Source organism: Eurypyga helias, unplaced genomic scaffold (assembly GCF_000690775.1).
Source record: "Eurypyga helias isolate BGI_N326 unplaced genomic scaffold, ASM69077v1 scaffold20133, whole genome shotgun sequence".
Lineage (NCBI taxonomy): Eukaryota > Metazoa > Chordata > Aves > Eurypygiformes > Eurypygidae > Eurypyga > Eurypyga helias.
Window position 1 is genome coordinate 50,974 of NW_010239455.1, and position 18,691 is coordinate 69,664.

At 38.4% G+C, this 18,691-nt stretch overlaps 1 protein-coding gene across 1 annotated transcript in view; it reads right to left on the reverse strand.

Moving 5' to 3' along the window:
• GRIN2A (glutamate receptor, ionotropic, N-methyl D-aspartate 2A) overlaps nucleotides 1-18,691 on the reverse strand; it is a 51,163-nt gene that overhangs the window by 15,326 nt on the left and 17,146 nt on the right. The window contains exons 8-9 of the mRNA XM_010148156.1: nucleotides 18,138-18,298; nucleotides 2,731-2,918 (exon numbers count right to left, since the gene is read on the reverse strand). Of these exons, the coding sequence (XP_010146458.1) occupies nucleotides 2,731-2,918; nucleotides 18,138-18,298 (349 nt within the window). The remainder of the gene's footprint in view (nucleotides 1-2,730; nucleotides 2,919-18,137; nucleotides 18,299-18,691) is intronic.

Below are 18,691 nucleotides of genomic sequence, written 5' to 3' on the forward strand. Positions count from 1 at the left end.
CTTCCACAACTATATTTGCTTTTAGTCTAGATAACTTCAAAGAGATTTTATTTTTAGTGATTCAGCAAAGTGATTTTGGCCTGAATTTTGGGTTCATGCCTTTTAATTCATCAACTCAGAGTTATGTACATTCATAGCCAAAAAGTTTGCTCATTGAACTAGTGAAGTTAGATATAGATTACGAAATCAGGTCATGCAGTTCCAGGCAATCACTCATTACATTTAATTCCTTGATGTTTTGCTCCAGTTCACCTGCAATGCACTTCATAAATCAGTAGAAGAAATTTCAGCCTCAACATCATTCCTAGAGCTTAGTTGTTGTTGTTTTCTTCTTTTTTTTTTCCTGTTTGTTTCTTTGCTTTAATGAAAATCATCATTTAGACTTGTAACACAATGACGTGAGACAAGGTAGAGACATTTTTGGGACTAAAGTGAACATATTTTCGGGATTTAGGGATCCTTTAGAAGAGAAAATGAACACATTAGCATTCATGGGTTGTTCAGACTACCTTCTAAAGGTACTGGCAAAAAGAAAAAAGAAAAAAAAAAAGGAAAACCAAAAACCCACACTTAAAAATGTCATAAACATATTCACAATCCCCATGGGTTTTGCATTCAAAATCTTTTCTTATCTGCTGAAGTTGTATCTGAGCAAGATGAATGTGGGAACAGATATTTCATGACAAGGTTTCATTCAACTGGGTGCCATTTGTATCTATTGCAATTCTATAAATAATTCATATGGAAGTTTTAATACTGAGTTTTATAGACAATTCATTTGCATTGCTTTCAGTTACTAAAAATGGGTAAGAGACATAAGCATTCACATGCTCTGTAAATCCACAGGTCAAAATGTAAATGCTTGACAAGATTTTCCCTTCTTCCCTCCCATCCATTTTGGTTTTCCTCTAATATTCAGAGACAAGTTGATGCATAAAAATGCAGCATCTTTGATATTTCACTGAGCTCTTTCTTGAATATCTCCAAATACTTTCCCTTCTGTTTAATTTATTTTCTTTCCCTGTGATTAATTTCTTTTTGTTGTATAAGTATCAAAAATTATGAAAGAGTAAGCATGAAGAAAATGCAAGGTGAAAAGAATTAAAACCTCAGCTATGCTCTGACAACATCTAGCAGGGTTAGCCCTCAACTGAGAAAGACATCTCAGATCCTCCTTCAGGTTACAGAGCCTTTTCTTTAGTATGGGACAAATAATTTGACTTCCATGAATCAACTTCCCCAACTAAAAATGTGCAAGAATTACAGCACCTAACACTTCAGAATAGTACTATGCAAATAGAAAAATATTCTATTTACAAAATATTCACAAATTAAAAAATAAAGGAAATATTTTAGCCAAATAATTGAAATTGTTTGAAACAAGAAGAGATAATTGCTTGAAACCTAGTGGAAGGTGTCCCTGCCCATGGCAGGGGGGTTGGAACTAGATGATCTTTAAGGTCCCTTCCAACCCAAACCATTCTGTGATTCTGTTCTGGGCCATATATTCATTACTTAGCAGAAATAAGCAATGTTTCTTCCATAAGCCTCTCTAAATCCAAAAGATCAATACTGATAATACTAGTATCTCTCCACATACACCAGACAGAATGCATCAGTCATGATGATTACATCTCTTTCAGTCATTTAGAATTATAATAGGAATAAAATACAAGTGCTGGAAGACTAACACACTGTCTCCAGTATGAAAATTAGTGTATTGTTTTTCATGGAACAGGAGGCCACTATGTATTCTAAGGTCCTGCACTTTGCCATTTAAACTGTCCTATTATACAGAACTTTACCATTCTTAGTCTCAATGACATGCTATTAGTGATTTAAGTGCACCTTTATTTTTCAATAAAGCCCTTTTTTCACTGACAGAGAAATGCAAACACACTTATCCATGTAAGAAAAACCCCATCAACCTGATTATGTAATACACACCACATTCTAATCCGATGGAGGATTTTAGTTGGTCATAACACTGAAATCCTTTTAACCACCATTTTTTTATTTGCATGCACACGTGAAAGGCTTGAAGTTTCACTGTGGAAAAAAAACCCCAAAGCATTTCTACAAATAAAATGTAGTTCAAACCCTATGTGGAGAATGAGTTATTGTTACTGCCTACAAATATACGAAAGATGTGCAGTGAGCTTTCTTCTTCTGCAGGGCAGAAGTGCCAAGAGGACCTGCAATAGTTCTGGTTTTGTGTTAGAATGAAAAATAGCTGTTTGGAATCCAATAAAACCAGCCACCCCACTTGAATTCCATAAACATTCCTTTACCACAACTTTGAAAAATCCATCCCAGATTAGGGATCACTCACAACCAGTTCAGAACTGAGCTAAACACTTTTAATAGCAAAACAGTCATGCTGAAAGATAACTTGTCTACCAAGTAAGAACTCCTCATGAATTGCTCAAAGGCGAAAATAAATAAATTCAGAAAAGCTCTCCAGCATTGAGGACAGCGATACTTTGTGATGTTTATGAAAACACTTTCTGAAAATAGATGCAAACGTCCTTGGCAGTGAGGTGAGTTACAACAGAGTGGGAGAGAATTCCTGTCTCAGCATCAAGAAATAGTTCTATTAATTTGTTTTGCATTTCTTTGGTTTTGTTAAAGACTGCAAGAAAACAGTGGTAAAAGGCTGAGAGCTAATAAAACTGCATTAACTGTGCATACATATTAAAATAAAAGAAAGGAAAAACGATTGGTCCCTACCATCTCCAACAAACTGAAGGAGAGCTAGATCAATTTGTCTCTTCCAAGGTGATCCTTTCTGAAGTGCTATTCCATAGCCCGTAGTGGCAAAGATGTATCCACTCCCTATTGTGACAAGTTTGCAGCCTTCATCTCTTCCAGCCTTGTAATTCAGCACCGCTGCATCATAGATGAAAGCATCCAACTTCCTGAAATAAAAGAAAACATTTTAAAAACCAAATCATTAGGGGCAGCTGTTGCCAGACTTCTTTTGTCCTTGATGTTAGGACCCTGTTGAATATCATATGGATTCTTTGATATCATTAATTACATACCCTGCTCTGCTGTATCTAAAATTAACAAAAGGCATCTATTTTAGTGAGGGGAAAGTAGGACACATAGTTTTGCATTTCTATTTTAAGGGATGCTGTTAAAAAATACTGAGCAGGAGAAACCGAGCTACAAAATGTCTTGCCCTGTTATCTTTGCATCTTTGCTCTCAAAATGGAAAATAAAATATCTTAAGATGCAAAATTATCACCAAAACCAATACAAATGATAATGGAGAATTTAGACTTGAAACAACAATAACCAATTAGCTTTTTTAAAATACTGAATAATACTGAAAACATGACTGCCAGTTTTCCACACACTCTCTTATTTTATGTCTCTTTCCAAAAATAAACAGTGAAGGCGGAGGTTAAGTCCGTGCTAAGACAGAGGAAGGTATTGGAGCATAGCTGAAATAGCCATCTAAATCCTGCTTGGAAATTATAGAAAATATTTCTTTATGATTTGCAGTTCCAAACATACTGTTTGTGTACCTGGAACACAGCAGATGGAAAGCATTTCAGCTCATCTACCTAAAAATATAAGAACGGGATAATCCCATTCTCTAAGGGAACACAACAAAATAGAGGAAAACAAAATCATTAGGGAAAGGAAAAGAGACAGCATGCTTCAGGAATCATTTTTAAGACATACTGTAAATCTAAAGTAAGAAAAGTCAGGTGCATGGATATTTCACAAAGTCAGTAAAAGTGCCTATACAAGAGGAGGAGGCCATTTGGCCTGTTCAACATTTGTCCATCCCCTAAGAGTCAGAGGAATGTGGAAGACAGCTACACAACCAGCTTCCCAGACCGGTGTAGGAGGAACCTTCCCCCGCCACCTTCCTTGGCACTGCGGCACTGCCTGCTGTGCCTCTGAAGGGCTGCCATCCATTAATGTGGAGAACAGCTAAAGTTTCCTGATGGGATGCCAGTGACAGAGGCTGGAAAAATGCTGCTCATAAACAGCTGGGACCTATCTTCATGGAAAGGGAACTATAAAAACAAATTAAGTGTGGCACAAAGAGGTAAAAGAGCATCAGTTTCAATTATGTTATATCAGTACATACCAACTATGAATTCTGTTAGAATCACACTTGCCACTAGCTTAAATCAGCTTATGTTGCTAAAGCTTTTCATTTAAAACCACAGAACAGATCAAGACCTAGGCATATCAGATTTTGGGTACTGACAGGAAAAAAAAAAAAACAAAAACAAAACCAAAAAAACCCAACCCCTTATTGCACAAAATAATTCAGTATTTGTTCTTAAATAATCAATCAATAAATTCATACAGAACCTTAACTTCTGTAGAAGTCTAGATCAAACAGCAAAAACGTGGCACTAAAAGATACCCCTATCCATCTCACATTAAACCAAGAAAAATACCAGAAGAGAGTGAGGTTGTTGGGTTTTTTCTGCTCTCACAAAAAAGTGAAGAGTGAAGTTCCTGTCAGTACTGTCTGGACTTTATTGCTTTCCTTCAAGGATACTTACCCTAACAGTCACCATTGAAGTCATCAAATTGGAATTTAGTTAAGTAGTTAATTTAGAGAAAGTACAGGTGGCTCATGCAACCATTAGAAGAAATAGCTGGGCCATCATTTTCTTTGGTTTTCCACTCTTCCCTAAAGCTCCGTGCAATCCTCAGCTTAAAAGTCATCTTAGCTCCATCAGTGCTAAAAGTCTGACCTTCTCCTTCCTTTAAATGGGTAATTTAACATGGAGAAAACAATTGCTAACTATCTGGAAGGTGATGTGTCACAAAATCAATCCAGAAGTAAGATATGGATGGCTAGCTAGCACCAAGGGTAACCAAACGAAATAGCCAAGAGGCTGTTAGGGAGGAGGTGTACTCCCAAGCTTGCAATCTTCAACACGCAGCCAGACAGTTTTCTAAATGACGTGTTTTGATTCAGCACTTAGGAGACACTTTGGTTTGTGTAGAGGGAAAGAACAAAAAGGAAAGTTTATAGGTAGGTGCACAAGGAAAAAAAAAAAAGAAAACAGATTGCTCTACCTCAAGATATTTGTAACATTTCTGATCTGCAGCAGACAATTACCATAATCAATGAAATCCAATCTCATGCTTTTAGATCTCGCAGTTATCTGCGAGGAAGGAAGGATACTTCCCTTCTCAGTGGATGCCTTTGGCTCAGGCAAGGGGTTGGAAAGTAATGCTCCTCTCTGTGGATACTGACTGCTGCAGCAATCAGGCCTAAGTTAAAATACGCTCTGGATTTTGTCATCTGTTTATTCTGGGATTTATAGTTTTGCTATATAAGCACATAAAAAAAAAAGCTGGCAAACAGAGAAAATAGAGAGTCAGCTCTTCTTCTGTCAAAACAGACTCAGTCAGAAATACGGAGGAAAAAGACATCTTTGATAAAGACTCCAGGGCAAAATCTTTGTGCTACCTCAGAAATCCCGCCCTTCACATGCAGCTTGCCTCCTTAGTTATCGAGCAGTGTAGTAAAACCTCGGGACAGAAAGACAAGGCACAATCACAGTTTCACTCACTGCTGTGAACTCCATTTCCAGGAGACTCTGGCATCAGCTGCAGTGGGTACACAGAGGGAAAGCAGGTACTGAAGGTGCAGAAGGCTTTACTTCTGAGGGTTTTCTCTATACTACTTCTAAAGGTCACAATCTCATGCAAATCCATTTAAAAACATGAGGTACTTTCTTGACAGATGTGAGTGCTGAAAGTTTCTGCTCTCAGTTGCTGCCCAATGTCTGAACCGTAAATCAAAAAGTTGATTGCCCTGAAAAAAGTCTTGTTGTCTACAAATACAAGCTGGTATTCAGACTACATTTTCTCCATTTCCAACACAAATCTTAGAGCTTCTCAAGGCTTAATTATCTCTTGACCATGTGTTCATTACAGAACTAGTCTTCCTTGCAAAGCAAAGCTTCAGAACATGATGTGCCCCTGTAGCGTGGGCAGGGAGTAACTGCCACGAATGAAGCTCTCAGATGTCAGGGCAACCAACTCATCCATCACTAGGAGATTCATTTCCTGACACGCTGACTTTTTAAGTATTTTCAGACAACTGTAAAAGTTCCCTAGTAAGGATTTCCAAAACTGAGACAGCAAAATCTGGGCAAGTCAAAGTATTTGACCCTTCCCCAGCTGTTTGCCAACAGGGCAGCCAACATAAGCTCTGGCAGAAGACAAGGCAGGCGTTTGCACGGGGCAGCAGGCTGCTGGGGCCGCGGAGGACTTTGCTTCCTGCTCTGCCTACTTGAGGAAAGCCACATCTGCTGTTTTGCTTGGCACTGCTGGAAGAGCCAGGCTGTGCGCACGGCAGGGACTGCTTGCCTTGTCATCCTCAAGGCGGGACTGGCCAGCCTGGATCTGTGCTCCAACTCACCCTTTTCTTCTTTATTTTTCTACAGGCAGACTGGCCAGCCCCAGGACCTTTGTTCTCACAGCAGCAAAATTCAACTGTGCTACACAGCTGAGAAGCTTTGTGTATGTCTGAGTGCTGACCACTCTGCTGTCCGAGTTCCATGGTCACTATAAAACAGCTTTACATGCACCAAGTACAGCACCTCACATCAAGCAAGGCTCAAAGCCTCTTGCAAACCTTAGTCACGTAAAATCGAATCCATTAACTTGTCATTTCAGTGCAGCCACTTCAGGGGGCAAAAAGCTTTGTCACATTGTGTAGGTTTAAATAAACTGCTAAGAATTATTAGAACGATGAAAGAGAACTATAGAAGCTGGAATGCAGCAAGAAACAAGATTTATAACTGCCATGAACTAGCCAAACGCGCCAGGCATCTTCAATGAATGCAGAGGAACAGGACTACAGCGTTATGACTCATCTGAGCAACTGGCAGGTTTGTAAACTTCCTCTGAACTACTGCAATAATCCTGGGTAGGAGAGAAAATAAACATTTTGCAATATTTACCTAAGGGAGACTACAAAGGCAAATGTCCTTCATTACCCAGGGAGCACAAAGAGGAAAGGGGGTGGGGAGAATTTTAGCTCACACAGCATGGAAAACTTCAGGTGTTATAAAATTATGAATTGGAATAGTTCTAAAAAAAAAAAATAGCATTACTGAATGTAATAATCTGAAGTGGGAGATCAGTGAATAACAAAGTGGACAGTCTTCTACCTAAACATTTATGAGTCACCAAGAAGTACAAGATTTGAAAAATCAGAATAGCTATTGCAAAAACCCCAAAATGTTGCTGTACACTATCAAAAATGCCTGTGTAAAGAAAATCTAAGTTAGAGGAAAAGGTACAGGACAGTAATTGCCCCAAGCAGAAAACACTTCGCTGTAATTTTCCCCATCTTTATTACTGGCACATACTTTTCCCCAAATTCTTATGATGAAAATTGAAAAGCAGGATTAGGAAAATGTCCCTTTATTAGACATAGCTTCTTCCCCAACAACAGAGGTATAGCTCTCTTGGAAAATGGTTCTTTGTTTCCTTAACCGACTACATGACTCTTCGGCAATTTTGTTTTCTTGATGGAAAGAAGAGTGAAAAATCTAAAATGGCGATCTGCTCAGTGGTTCTGGAGACACAAAGCAGGACAGTAGAAATCAATGTCTTTCAATTACTTCATGTCCTGCTCTGACCTGTGTCCCACTATTCAGCAAACGAGAGGGAGGCTTTAATGCAGTCCTGTTTACCCACATTCTTCTATTTTACTGTCAAGCACTGGACTCTACAGAATGTATAATATTGTGTTTCCATCGAGGATCAGAGAAACTGAAGCATGACTGAAGTCACTTTCCAGTTTTCAGCTACAGCAGTAAATCCAAACACACAATATCTACAGAAGAATTAATTTCTTGCTGAAGTGGGTACCATTCGGTGCAGTGTACATCTGTCAGATCTAGAACATTAACTTCAGATTCAATTTTTCTCATTTCTAACACCCCAAATATGTTCTTTTCACAGCCACACCAAAGCTGTGTATTATTACTAACAGATTTGACTTACACAAAACCAGAATGCATGTAATATATGAAGTCCCCCATCACAGCAATCCACTTGCACCGCCTTTTGCTGTACCGAGCTGTATTGCGGTGACTTTTCTACATTCTTTTTTGATGAAGAGTACCTTTTAACTCAAATATTCACACTCTGGGGTTGTATTGAAAAATTAAAGGTCAATTACATATTTAAGAATAATTATTCTTTATCACTTATATAAATTGTATTCTGAGGAAAGATAGTTAATGAAATAAGATTTATTTTTTAAATATGCCTAGGTCACTTAAAAAAGTAAGAGATGTTATTCCTCAAATTTTGTTGTAAAGAAACTCAAAAGAGACTATGAGGATTATTACAAAGTGAGTGTCTTACCTCTTTATAAGGCTCCAGTCATGGCTTTTGAAAGCACAGTATTTGAAATCACTGTCTTATTACAAATATCAGACTGCAAGTCTGATCCTCAAACATTTTTAACACCATCTGTACCTTCCCTGCCCTTCACCCCCGCACCCCCCCAATCGACAACACTTTTACCTATTAAAGTTTTGTCTCCTAAACACAATTTCTGAGGAGAAACAGCTCATTTTCAAAGCATTCTGCAAAACCCACTACTTTTCATCTTTTTTTGCTCTTAAAAAAAAATTGCATAGTCTGCAAAACAGATGTCGTACATGACCCTTAAAGTAGCATTTATAATTTGATATTAGGCATAAACTTGGTATCCACTCCAGGCTAGATTCAACATAAGCATACATTTTAGAGATCATCAATACTATTTTTGGGAAGGCAGCAAGTGCAAAAACACTGGCTTTAAAACATGATGGATTTACATTACAGATTTACAGATGTTACGGATTTAATAATTCACATTTTACCCCTCCTTTTACCCATAGAAGGGATAAAAGAAAGGATGTCAAGAGTGCACAATGGGAGAGACAACCATCATTTGTGCATCTCTCAAACTATGATCAGGGGAACTAATGCCAAAAGGTCACTACAGAATGACACAGCAATCAAAGGGAAAGAAGGCTGCTCTGAAGACGAGGCTTCAATGAAAGGGCTCTAAAGTGACACTTTGATATTGCTGGAGCAAGAGAAGCAGATATTTAACCTTTAGCATGAAGGACTGATGATTTCTTTTACAAAGTTTTGACTAAAATGTGTTTCAGGTTCTCTGATGGCACTTCATCACCAGCAGTGACTTTACCTTACAGCACATATTCAAATAGCTCCACGCAGATCTTAAGTTCATATACAGTGGATGGATTTCTTGACATCTTGACACTGCCAATTCATTAGGGGAAAATTTAACAACCAGCCCCCTGCAACAACGCAGGTTAGCAAAGTTTAACCCAGTTAAGTGATGAACTCATTAGCAGGGAATGAGCCTTCAGCTTTTCTCCCAGCTCAAACTGTCCTCACTTCAATCTTCACACAGAAAGTGTAGACCCAAAATACAACAGAGCAAGCTCTGACAGGCATTAACACCATCGTGAGAGGTTGTGGAGGCTTCACCTCATCTGTCAGGGCAATCTCAGGCTGCCAGAAAAGCTCCTGCCTCACTTGCCTGTGGTTACCTGAATGGGCACATTCGCCCCCTTCATGCACTGGAGCTCCCATTCACCACCTCTCTGTCCACCCACCTCCCCAGTCCCTGCAACATTCCCCTTAGCAACAAAATAATGGAAAATTTAGTGTGCCTTTATGATTAATTTATGCAATGGAATAGTGTCCCACTTCAAGTCTCAGAAGCCAAGCAATGAAGTACTTTCAAAGCATCAGTTTATCAAAACAAAATTTGAAAAGCCGAGAGGGGAAATGTATTTTTAGATTAAAGGTTTTGTCCCAGATACAATAGCATAATGAAGGATAAATCCAGCACATCTCACCAAGCACCTGATCTCATCCCCAAATCAAATGAATACTAAAACTTCTTCGCAGAAGACGACGGGTTAGATGGGATATAGCTCCTTTCACATTTCATTTTATTTCCAGCTACTTTGTAATATTTAAAGACATTGGATAGATAACTGTATTGCCTAAAAGATGGTAATATAGATGCAGTAGATAACCTTAAAAACAAAAAATCCAACCCCACACACAAAAAAGCACTTGGGTACTGAGTAAAGGAATTAGAAATAAATTACTATAAATCTTTTTTTCTTTTTTTTCTTAGAAGCAAGTTGATATGGATCAGCTGCACAGGAGACAGACTGTTCTTTTTCTTAAAAAAAAAAAATATATATTAAGTGAAACTATCGAGGTATGGGCTTCCCCAAACATTTCAGTGAGTGCCTTCTTAGATCCCAATAACCCTCCAAATTCCAATATTAGCATTTACCTGTTCTTCAAAACCTGCAAGAACTGCTCTCCCCCAGAAGGTCCCCTGGAACAGCACTATGAGTTCTACCCAGACATTTATTTCTTTAGACTTTTCAACACATGAGGAAGAAGTACAAGAATGTGACAGTAGCTCCATTTCCTGAAAGGACAGCAAGTGGTGGGGAAACAGGGATCAGCCATCAGAAAAACCGGTGCCAGAAAATCCTACCACAAATGGAAATGCCATAGGGAGTCTTTATCTCTGTGCTGCCAGCTTGGTGGCACTTTGTAGCCCAAACCTTGCTCTCTGCTCACTTCAGTAGTAATGCTAGCAGTGAAAGCAGGAAAGCTGTGCTGATTCAGGCACATGTTTCTTTTAACCTATTAGATTTTAGAACTGATACTTCAGTGAACAGGACCTCTGAAAAATGCACCTGAATGGAACAGCAACTTTGAATGTTTTCACATCCCTGCAGTCTTTCAGCATAACTAGCAGTTGCCCGGTTGCAAATCAGCTTTCCAATTCCTAGCTCGGGTGACTACAGCTGTAACATCAATTGCAAATCACTGTCCTCAGAGTGTAATACCAAAATGGATATTAGCATGAACACTGAAACAAATGTTAGATGCAAGTCCAAAAGAAAGCATCATAATGTAAATTGAAATTAAGTTACCCCAGCCATCTGATGCCAAGCTACATGAAACTAGTGACCATGGGAGTTGCCTGCACCCGCCAAACAGGAGAGAAAACACTGAATGGGCCAAACAGTTTAGCAAAGATTTTTTCTTAAAGAATGTCAGGAAGAAAATTGTTACTCCCATTATTAGCTCCTTCTCATCTTCTCATTGTTTAAAGGAAAATGTATTTGTATTGGTACAATAATTCAGTACTTACTGTCAAAATTGATAGAGATAAATAGACATTCTGGAGCCCAACAAACATCTTGCTCTCCCAGACAGTTTTGGATCTTTGTTCAGTGCTGTTTGACTTAGTTTCCCCTGAGGCATATATGGTCAGGAATAGCTATAGGTGGGCAGTAGATCCTCATTGGCTTAGCCTTAGGTCCCGAAAATCTATGACACTAGCCAACAACAGATGATTAAGGAGGAATAAAAGAAACTAGACACGTATGGATGCTATTGCCCCTGAATATATCTTCTTGGCTTCAGAAGAATGGCTATCTCATGAGCTACAGGCTATATTAAACCCCATCAAGTTTAACAGCTGCCAAATTATTCACCTTCCACCAATTTGTTCAGTTTCTTTCTGAGCTGGTTTTAAATATGGCATTCACAACACCTGAGCTCCAGAATGTAACTATGTCCATTCAACTTCACGAATATAATATTCTCTCAGTCAATACTAAACTTTATAAAGGTCTGGTGCCAAACAGGGAAGGGAAGAGAGAGAGACAAGATCAGAGACCTAGTGATCTTCACTTTTGCTTAAACAAACAAATTTTAAGTGGTCAACAGTCATGACTACTTCAACTTATCAGTATTCAGGACTACTACAGAACTACAATTTCTGAAAGTATTTTATATCTGTATTTCTGCCCCAGCTATCAGGCAGAAAGTCTGCAGGCATAAAATACAATACTCCATATACGATTTATGGCAAAAGTTGCCTGAACTCATCAGAGTTTCAGATGTGATCTAGCTTGGTTTCAGATTTCATTTGACTGAGAAAATTAAGGTTTGTTCAGCTTTTTTCTAAGGAATTCTGAAGGTCCTGTCTCACAATACTACTGAATTTATTTTGTCTTTTAGTCCAGCTGCAGAAAAAGATGCTTCTAAGCATGAGCCACCAAAAATCTCCAAAAGTCATATCCAGAAAAATTATCTAGTGGGTGCCTTTGTACAGAAATAGAACAATCCAGGAGCTAGTTAAATCAGTACTCTAAGCTATTTTATATTGCAGACCATCAGTTATGAGTACCATTGACAGCGAATTACCTGAAATACTAATTCCTCATCTCATGTCACACATCCACATTTTGGAATTATCACCATTTTAAAGGAATAATCACATGGTACAATAATTTTCACTTTCAGGGTCTGACAAAAATGTTTTTCATGAATATCCTATAGATCCAATGTAAATATAGACAGCATTTTCTTAAACATTTACCCACAACATGTAGAGATACAAATTGGGTTCAGCACTCAGTAATTTCCTTTAAAAAAAAAAAAAAAGGTTATTTCCTATCTTTGATTATCAATTTTGTTGTAGTAACAGCAGATACAGACTCAGGAGAATATTTTCCCAGCTATGTGTGAATAAATGAGATTCAGTATTTTAAACTGATGATTTCTGAGTGTCCCAAAAGATCTCTAAGGCTTTCATACTTTGAATGCCACTTTGAAAGTGGAGAACATCGTTTCCTCTTCATTAAGATCAGTTCATACTGCAACTACAGGTTGCTGCTTCAGTAACATCTTAAAAATGTGACTGTAGCAAGGATCAACCATCTAAAAACTGGTTATTTCTGTTGCTATATTTGATTTTTTTAATTTTGTTTTTGAAGCTTGTAAGAAACACAAAACCCAAGCAGGCTCAGAACAGAATGCTTTGAGGACTAGACCATGAGAAAGCAGGAAAACACCATGTTCTTAGAAAGATATCTGGATGTGAAAGATTTGATACATTATTTTTAAATTCAGTTATATAAATGTGAACTTGTGTGAAAGCTGTCTCCAACACAGTTTCCCCTCTTCATGTATCATAACGGACATTCAGGAGGATTGCAAGAAACAAGTTATTACAAGCTACAGATACCTCATGCTGCCTCCCTGACCTTTCCCCTTCTCCTTCAAAAAAACATCACAATCAACCATCTTCGGCAATTTCTTTAAAATTTGGTAAAAGAATTGCTGCATATATTGTAACATTAAAAGTCTAAGAAGAGAGTGAGTATTCTCAACACAAATATGGTGTTGCCAATCAGAAACAGTAAAAAAAAAATTGAGCTACTAGATTAAAAGTTTAAAAATTTATGTCTGCTGCCCATTTCTTTGAGTTCCGGTTGCAAGCTGTTATTATCTGCCCACAAGAATGATGAAAAACTTGTGCTTTTTATGAAAAATTAAAGTATATAATTTTTCTCTCGAACAGGCAATTTCTCTCATAGCTTTCCCTCTTCTTTTTAGGTGAAAAGGTATGAACCACAGAAAGAATAAAAACTAGAAAGTTTTCCCTTGGATTAAAATTTTGATGAAAATTTTTCTATAAAAATAAATTTAAAATATTGAAAAAAATATTGACATTGTTTTTGCATCGCAGTGGAGACGTCAGTTGGCTGCCTAAAAGTCACGTTTGTTTTGGTTTTCACTTTAGGCACACCACCACTTTAATTGACAGACCTAATTAACAGAAGGACCTGCTGGGCACAATCGGAACTGTGTTCCAGCTGACAGACACGGAGATGTTTGCCTCCCGGTGTCGCTTGTGCCGCGCGGCACTAGCTGCCAGGGCGGCCTCTGACCAGTCCGTATCTGTTCAGCAAATAACGGACTGTGCAAAGCTGTGGATTGGATACAATTTATAAGTACTGTAAGCACAACAAAAATCCAATTCGGGCCAATAAACTTTGAAAGAGCGGGTTAAAAGGGCATTAGAGCCTAGTAGGGTCATTTCTTGCACTTTCTCTGCTTAGTACCACTGGATTCTAAAATATTAATAAGCGTATTGCCGTTTTCACAAGGAAAAGCATGCTTGTGGGGAGGAAATAACTCCTGATGTCATCCACCCCGTTCAATTAGATACTTTTGGGTGTTTCCTCTCACTTTATTATTTGCCATTAAAAAATACTGAGGAATAGAATCCTCGCATTTCCATATCAGAGCAATGAGCAGCTCAGGACACGCCGGCAGGTCAACAGCATCTTCTTGGGGCACAGCTCAGCATCAAATCCCTGAATGTAGGGTCACAGCTGTGGCTGTAAATGAAAACCACTCGTGACGGCGAGGGGGTCTGCAGCTGTACAAGGAGCTGCTTGCCTGTGGACACAAGGGTTTCATTACTGCGGTTTTCTTGAAACAAGTAATATTCTCAGCTTTTTGCAATGAAACTGAAGTAAAGTCCTTTCATCAATATGCTCCCATAACACAGAACCAGTCAGACCATTTCTTTTCTTGAAATAAGATACATGATACTCAGCTGCAGTCCTTATATCCAGGAAAATTAAGGAACTGAACAAAATTAGATGGATTCATCAGTGATAGGCAAGTGAAAGTTTCCCATTTTATCTCTATAGTAGGAAGAGACCTTCACAATCAAATTTTCTGATTTCAGCCATTAGCCGTTAAACCCCACACAATATTCCAGTGTAGATGTGCTGGGGCAAAGGTGAGAACATGAAATACATTTCCAGTTTATTGCCACCGCATTTTCTCCTCTTGACAGTTTTACAGCAGCAGAACACTCACACGAACAAACACTACATGCAAACTCAGCAGCTACGAGCCGACACAATGCACAGCAAAGAAGTACAACAGGTAAAGTTGTTTTGCTTGCAAAACGATAGCATTCTTTATCTAAAACTTACTCTGGAAAAATACAGCAGGGCAAACAGACAAAAACCAACCCAAACAGCCGCTGTAAACATAACACAATAATTAACTACTTCCTATTCAAAGCCTTATTCTCTCTTCATGGAGCAAAATCAATAGGATCTGTCTCTCTGGGACAGAAGATTCTAGAAATGTAGATTAATTAGACACAGCATAGGCAGAAATGCTTGCGATGCATTTTTAGAACTTTATTTGATCAATAAATATGTAAAGAACACAGAGGAGCCACCACAGCTCTAACCGAGCTGGACTTCACCCACCTTTCCTACATTAGCTAATGTCTTACTCTTCTGAATAACGCTCAGGAAAATAACTGCCATGTCTGTTTTCATTAAAGAAAAGGAAAAAAAAATAACCTCTGGAGAATTCCTGAGCTGCCTACAGAGCAATCTGAAGCTCTGCAAGTCTTCACAGCACGTGTGTTTCAGCTGATCCTTTCTGTGCATGAAATTTATGGAAAAACAACCTGTACATTTTTTGAGAAGCTTGTAAGACTGTGATTACTTTCAGTACTAAATTGCGTTGAAGCTGGTACCACATGTTGTCATTTTGAAGACGATGAAGTAGTACTTCAATAACAAGGTGCATGAATTTATCTCCCTTTAACAGGCCTGCTAGCAAACGGATGCCTTTAATTAATAAATGGTGTGCAGGAAGTTCTTGTGTTTGTTCAAATGGTGGTTCAGGAGCTTTCTGAGAACGGTATCTGTGAATCTCAGAAATAAGACGCTATTGACTAAAAGGTAGATACTACTGAGACTTTACAGGGTTTTTTTAATATTTTCAGAAACAAAGGTTGATTTCTTATCAAACAATGGGGAAAAGCCAATACAGCTGATAAATTTGCCTTCACCATTGATAGCAACAAACCTTCATGAGCAAGCTGCAAAGAACCCCTCCGTGGGGATTCACTTGAACGAGTAGGTATAATGTCAGTGTCAGTCTAAAGCAAAAATCTCATTTCCATTTAGATTTGCAGCATTTCCCAGTTGATTCCTTCCTAGAATGATATTAAACATTTTTGATGCTAAATGAAAAAGATAGGTCCAAGCCTATTGTCCATGTTGTGAAGCTGTTTGTTCTAATTAAAAAAAGAAAAACAAATGCAGACACTTGTAAGCTAATTTCTGAAACACTATGAGCTTCACCTCTCAAAGATGGAAACACAAAGGGCCTGGGTATTTTATTCAAGGCTTCCTGGACACAAATGTGGGCACACTCATCTCTGCATGTACAGCAATACTCCAACACAAGATCTATCTAACCCCTACACCAGACCAGGAAATAAAGGCAGGATCATTTATTTTATACACATTCCTATCCATTATTTCTGCCCTTGAGGTTTTTCCTGGCCACATCAGCAACTGGACTCAGGCAGCTGATTTTTCATTTCTTGTCCGAAAGCAAGATAAAAAAACCTTTTTTTTTTTAATTTGTTTTCAGAATGAGGAAAGGAACATGAGCCTGTCTCCAGCAAAAAATAAATCTTAGAGAGTCTTTGCATCTGGAGCTTTGCTTGTCTCTTCTTGCTTTCTTCTTCCGGTTTAACTCAGTAACTTTATATATTAAACAGTATGGCCTTAAAGATCAAGGTATTGCAAATACATCCCAAGAGGCTAATACTAATTAAAGCTAATCAAAAACTGAAGGGTTTGAGATAACAAAGCCAGACTGCACTGTGACAGGAGCCTAGGTCATAGTTTGACTCTCTCTGGATCACATACCACCTGTGTAGCATTAATCAGTCATTACATATTGCCTGAATGCTGGTATTTTTTGCTCCACCTTAAAATTAGAATCAAACACTACTAAAAAAAAAAATCTTTAAAAAATGAATAGTTTAGGCTGTCAAAAGCACTAAAGCCGGTGAGGAAAAGCAACAGCTGGCACAAGAGCAGCCTGAGTTCTAGTGAATATTCTGAACTCCCTTGCAGTCAGGTAGCCCACCCCCACCCTTTTCATGTTGAAGTGTCTCCTGATTTTAAAGCTAACAGCAATTTTTCAGGGCTTTCAGTAGCACAAATGGTTGGTGAAAAGTAGATGGAGTATACGCCCCCTGAATAAACTATCCATCCAACTGAACAAGCCCTAGAAAGGCTGAAATAAAGGACAGCTTTTTCCTTAAAAATTCACAGCAGGACATTCCTCTGACTATTGATAATGCATAACTGAGCTGTCAGAAGACCTTGGGCAAGGTTCATCTCACGTTATGTTACATGTCCATCTTAGGATGGGACAAACCATGCTTGAGAAATGCCAGTTGAGCATACCTTGAGAAATGATGGCAGAGGGAGCCCAGACAGCAGCATGGAGACAGCAGAGAGGGAAACGGTAGGAAGATAACTTTTTAAATAGGGGAACTTGTACTCTAAGAAAAGATTAGGGGACTTCAGGGTTTTTTGCGTAAGAAATATGTTACAATCCCCTACATGTTTGAGAGAAGGAGAGTAAACATTAAAAGGACAAGCAGTTCCCAGAAAAGGACCAAAAGCAACAGTTTAATTTAATATAGGAAGAAAGGTGTCCTGTGTTCACCATAAATAGCAGGAGGTGAGATGTGCCTTGAAACAGCCAGTAGAGTAGACGTACTTAAATCTCCTACAGGTAATTTAGATCTCTCACCTCAAAATCAAACAAATCTAAACAAACTCTATTGATAAATTATTGTTGTTGTAATCCCATATTATTAATAAAAATGCACATGCTATCATCAAACCTATATGTTTAGGAAAGGTTACTAGAGCTCACACATTCCTATCACCCAGATGAATACTGGCACAAGTAGTGAGTAACGCTCACACCTTTTGAGGATTAAGAATGAAATTTCCATCTCTTTGTCCAACCAGGCAGAATGGACCACTTCAGAGAAAGAAAAGGATGGATGGCACTTGAGTCTAAGTTTCAGATTTTGAGGAAGCGCCCTAATATTTGCCAGAATATTTACCGAGATTGCCAGAAGGAGGGTTAGATAGCACATCTGAGACCATCTCATCTCAACAGATTTTATGAAGATCAAAGTCACTACTTCATTTTTAAAATAGTCAAACAAATCACAGGCAATTGCTTTCCTTTCTTATATCTGTACACCACACTCGGTTAAAAAAAAAAAAAAAGAAGACATCCATGTACTACACAGCATGCTTGACATCAGTCTGTTCAGTATCACATTAAGTATGCAGATCAATATTTCCCAGTTTCTGCCAAGTCTACAGTATTCTTCAAAACTAGTGGAAAAAGCTTACCCAGTTTTCAAGCTGACCAATGCATCTTCAACTCCTTTCTGATTATACTTTGTCATGTAAAGGTGCATATCAGGGTAGTTGTTTCTGATGTTCCTCTCCGTGCTCCCATTTGGGACTGTTCCAAATCGAAATGGAGGTGAATAATCATATGGCCTTTGGAACTAGAGAGAAATGGGAAAAGTAAAGTGTTTCAGGTAATTCAAAATGTGAAGAAAGGCAATTTCAGGTTGAAAAAACTCCAGAGATTTTATAAGTTGCCTCAAATTTCATCTAGGCACATGCTGTGGGTTAATTCAGCCCTGTTATACCAGAGTCTGTGTCTTCACACTGGCTGAACTTACAGAAATATCCACATCCAAAGTAAAACCAGCTCAGTGTCACCACTAATGTGACTTTCTCCCATGCATGGCGATATCGCAAGACCAGAGAAACTGGAGCAGAGAGTTACTGGAAGATGTTCCTCATCTGCCAGCATCTCCCTAGAGAACCCAAACTACAAGTAGGCACACTGGTGAACAGCAATCAAAAGCAAACAGTTGCTGTTGACAGTCATT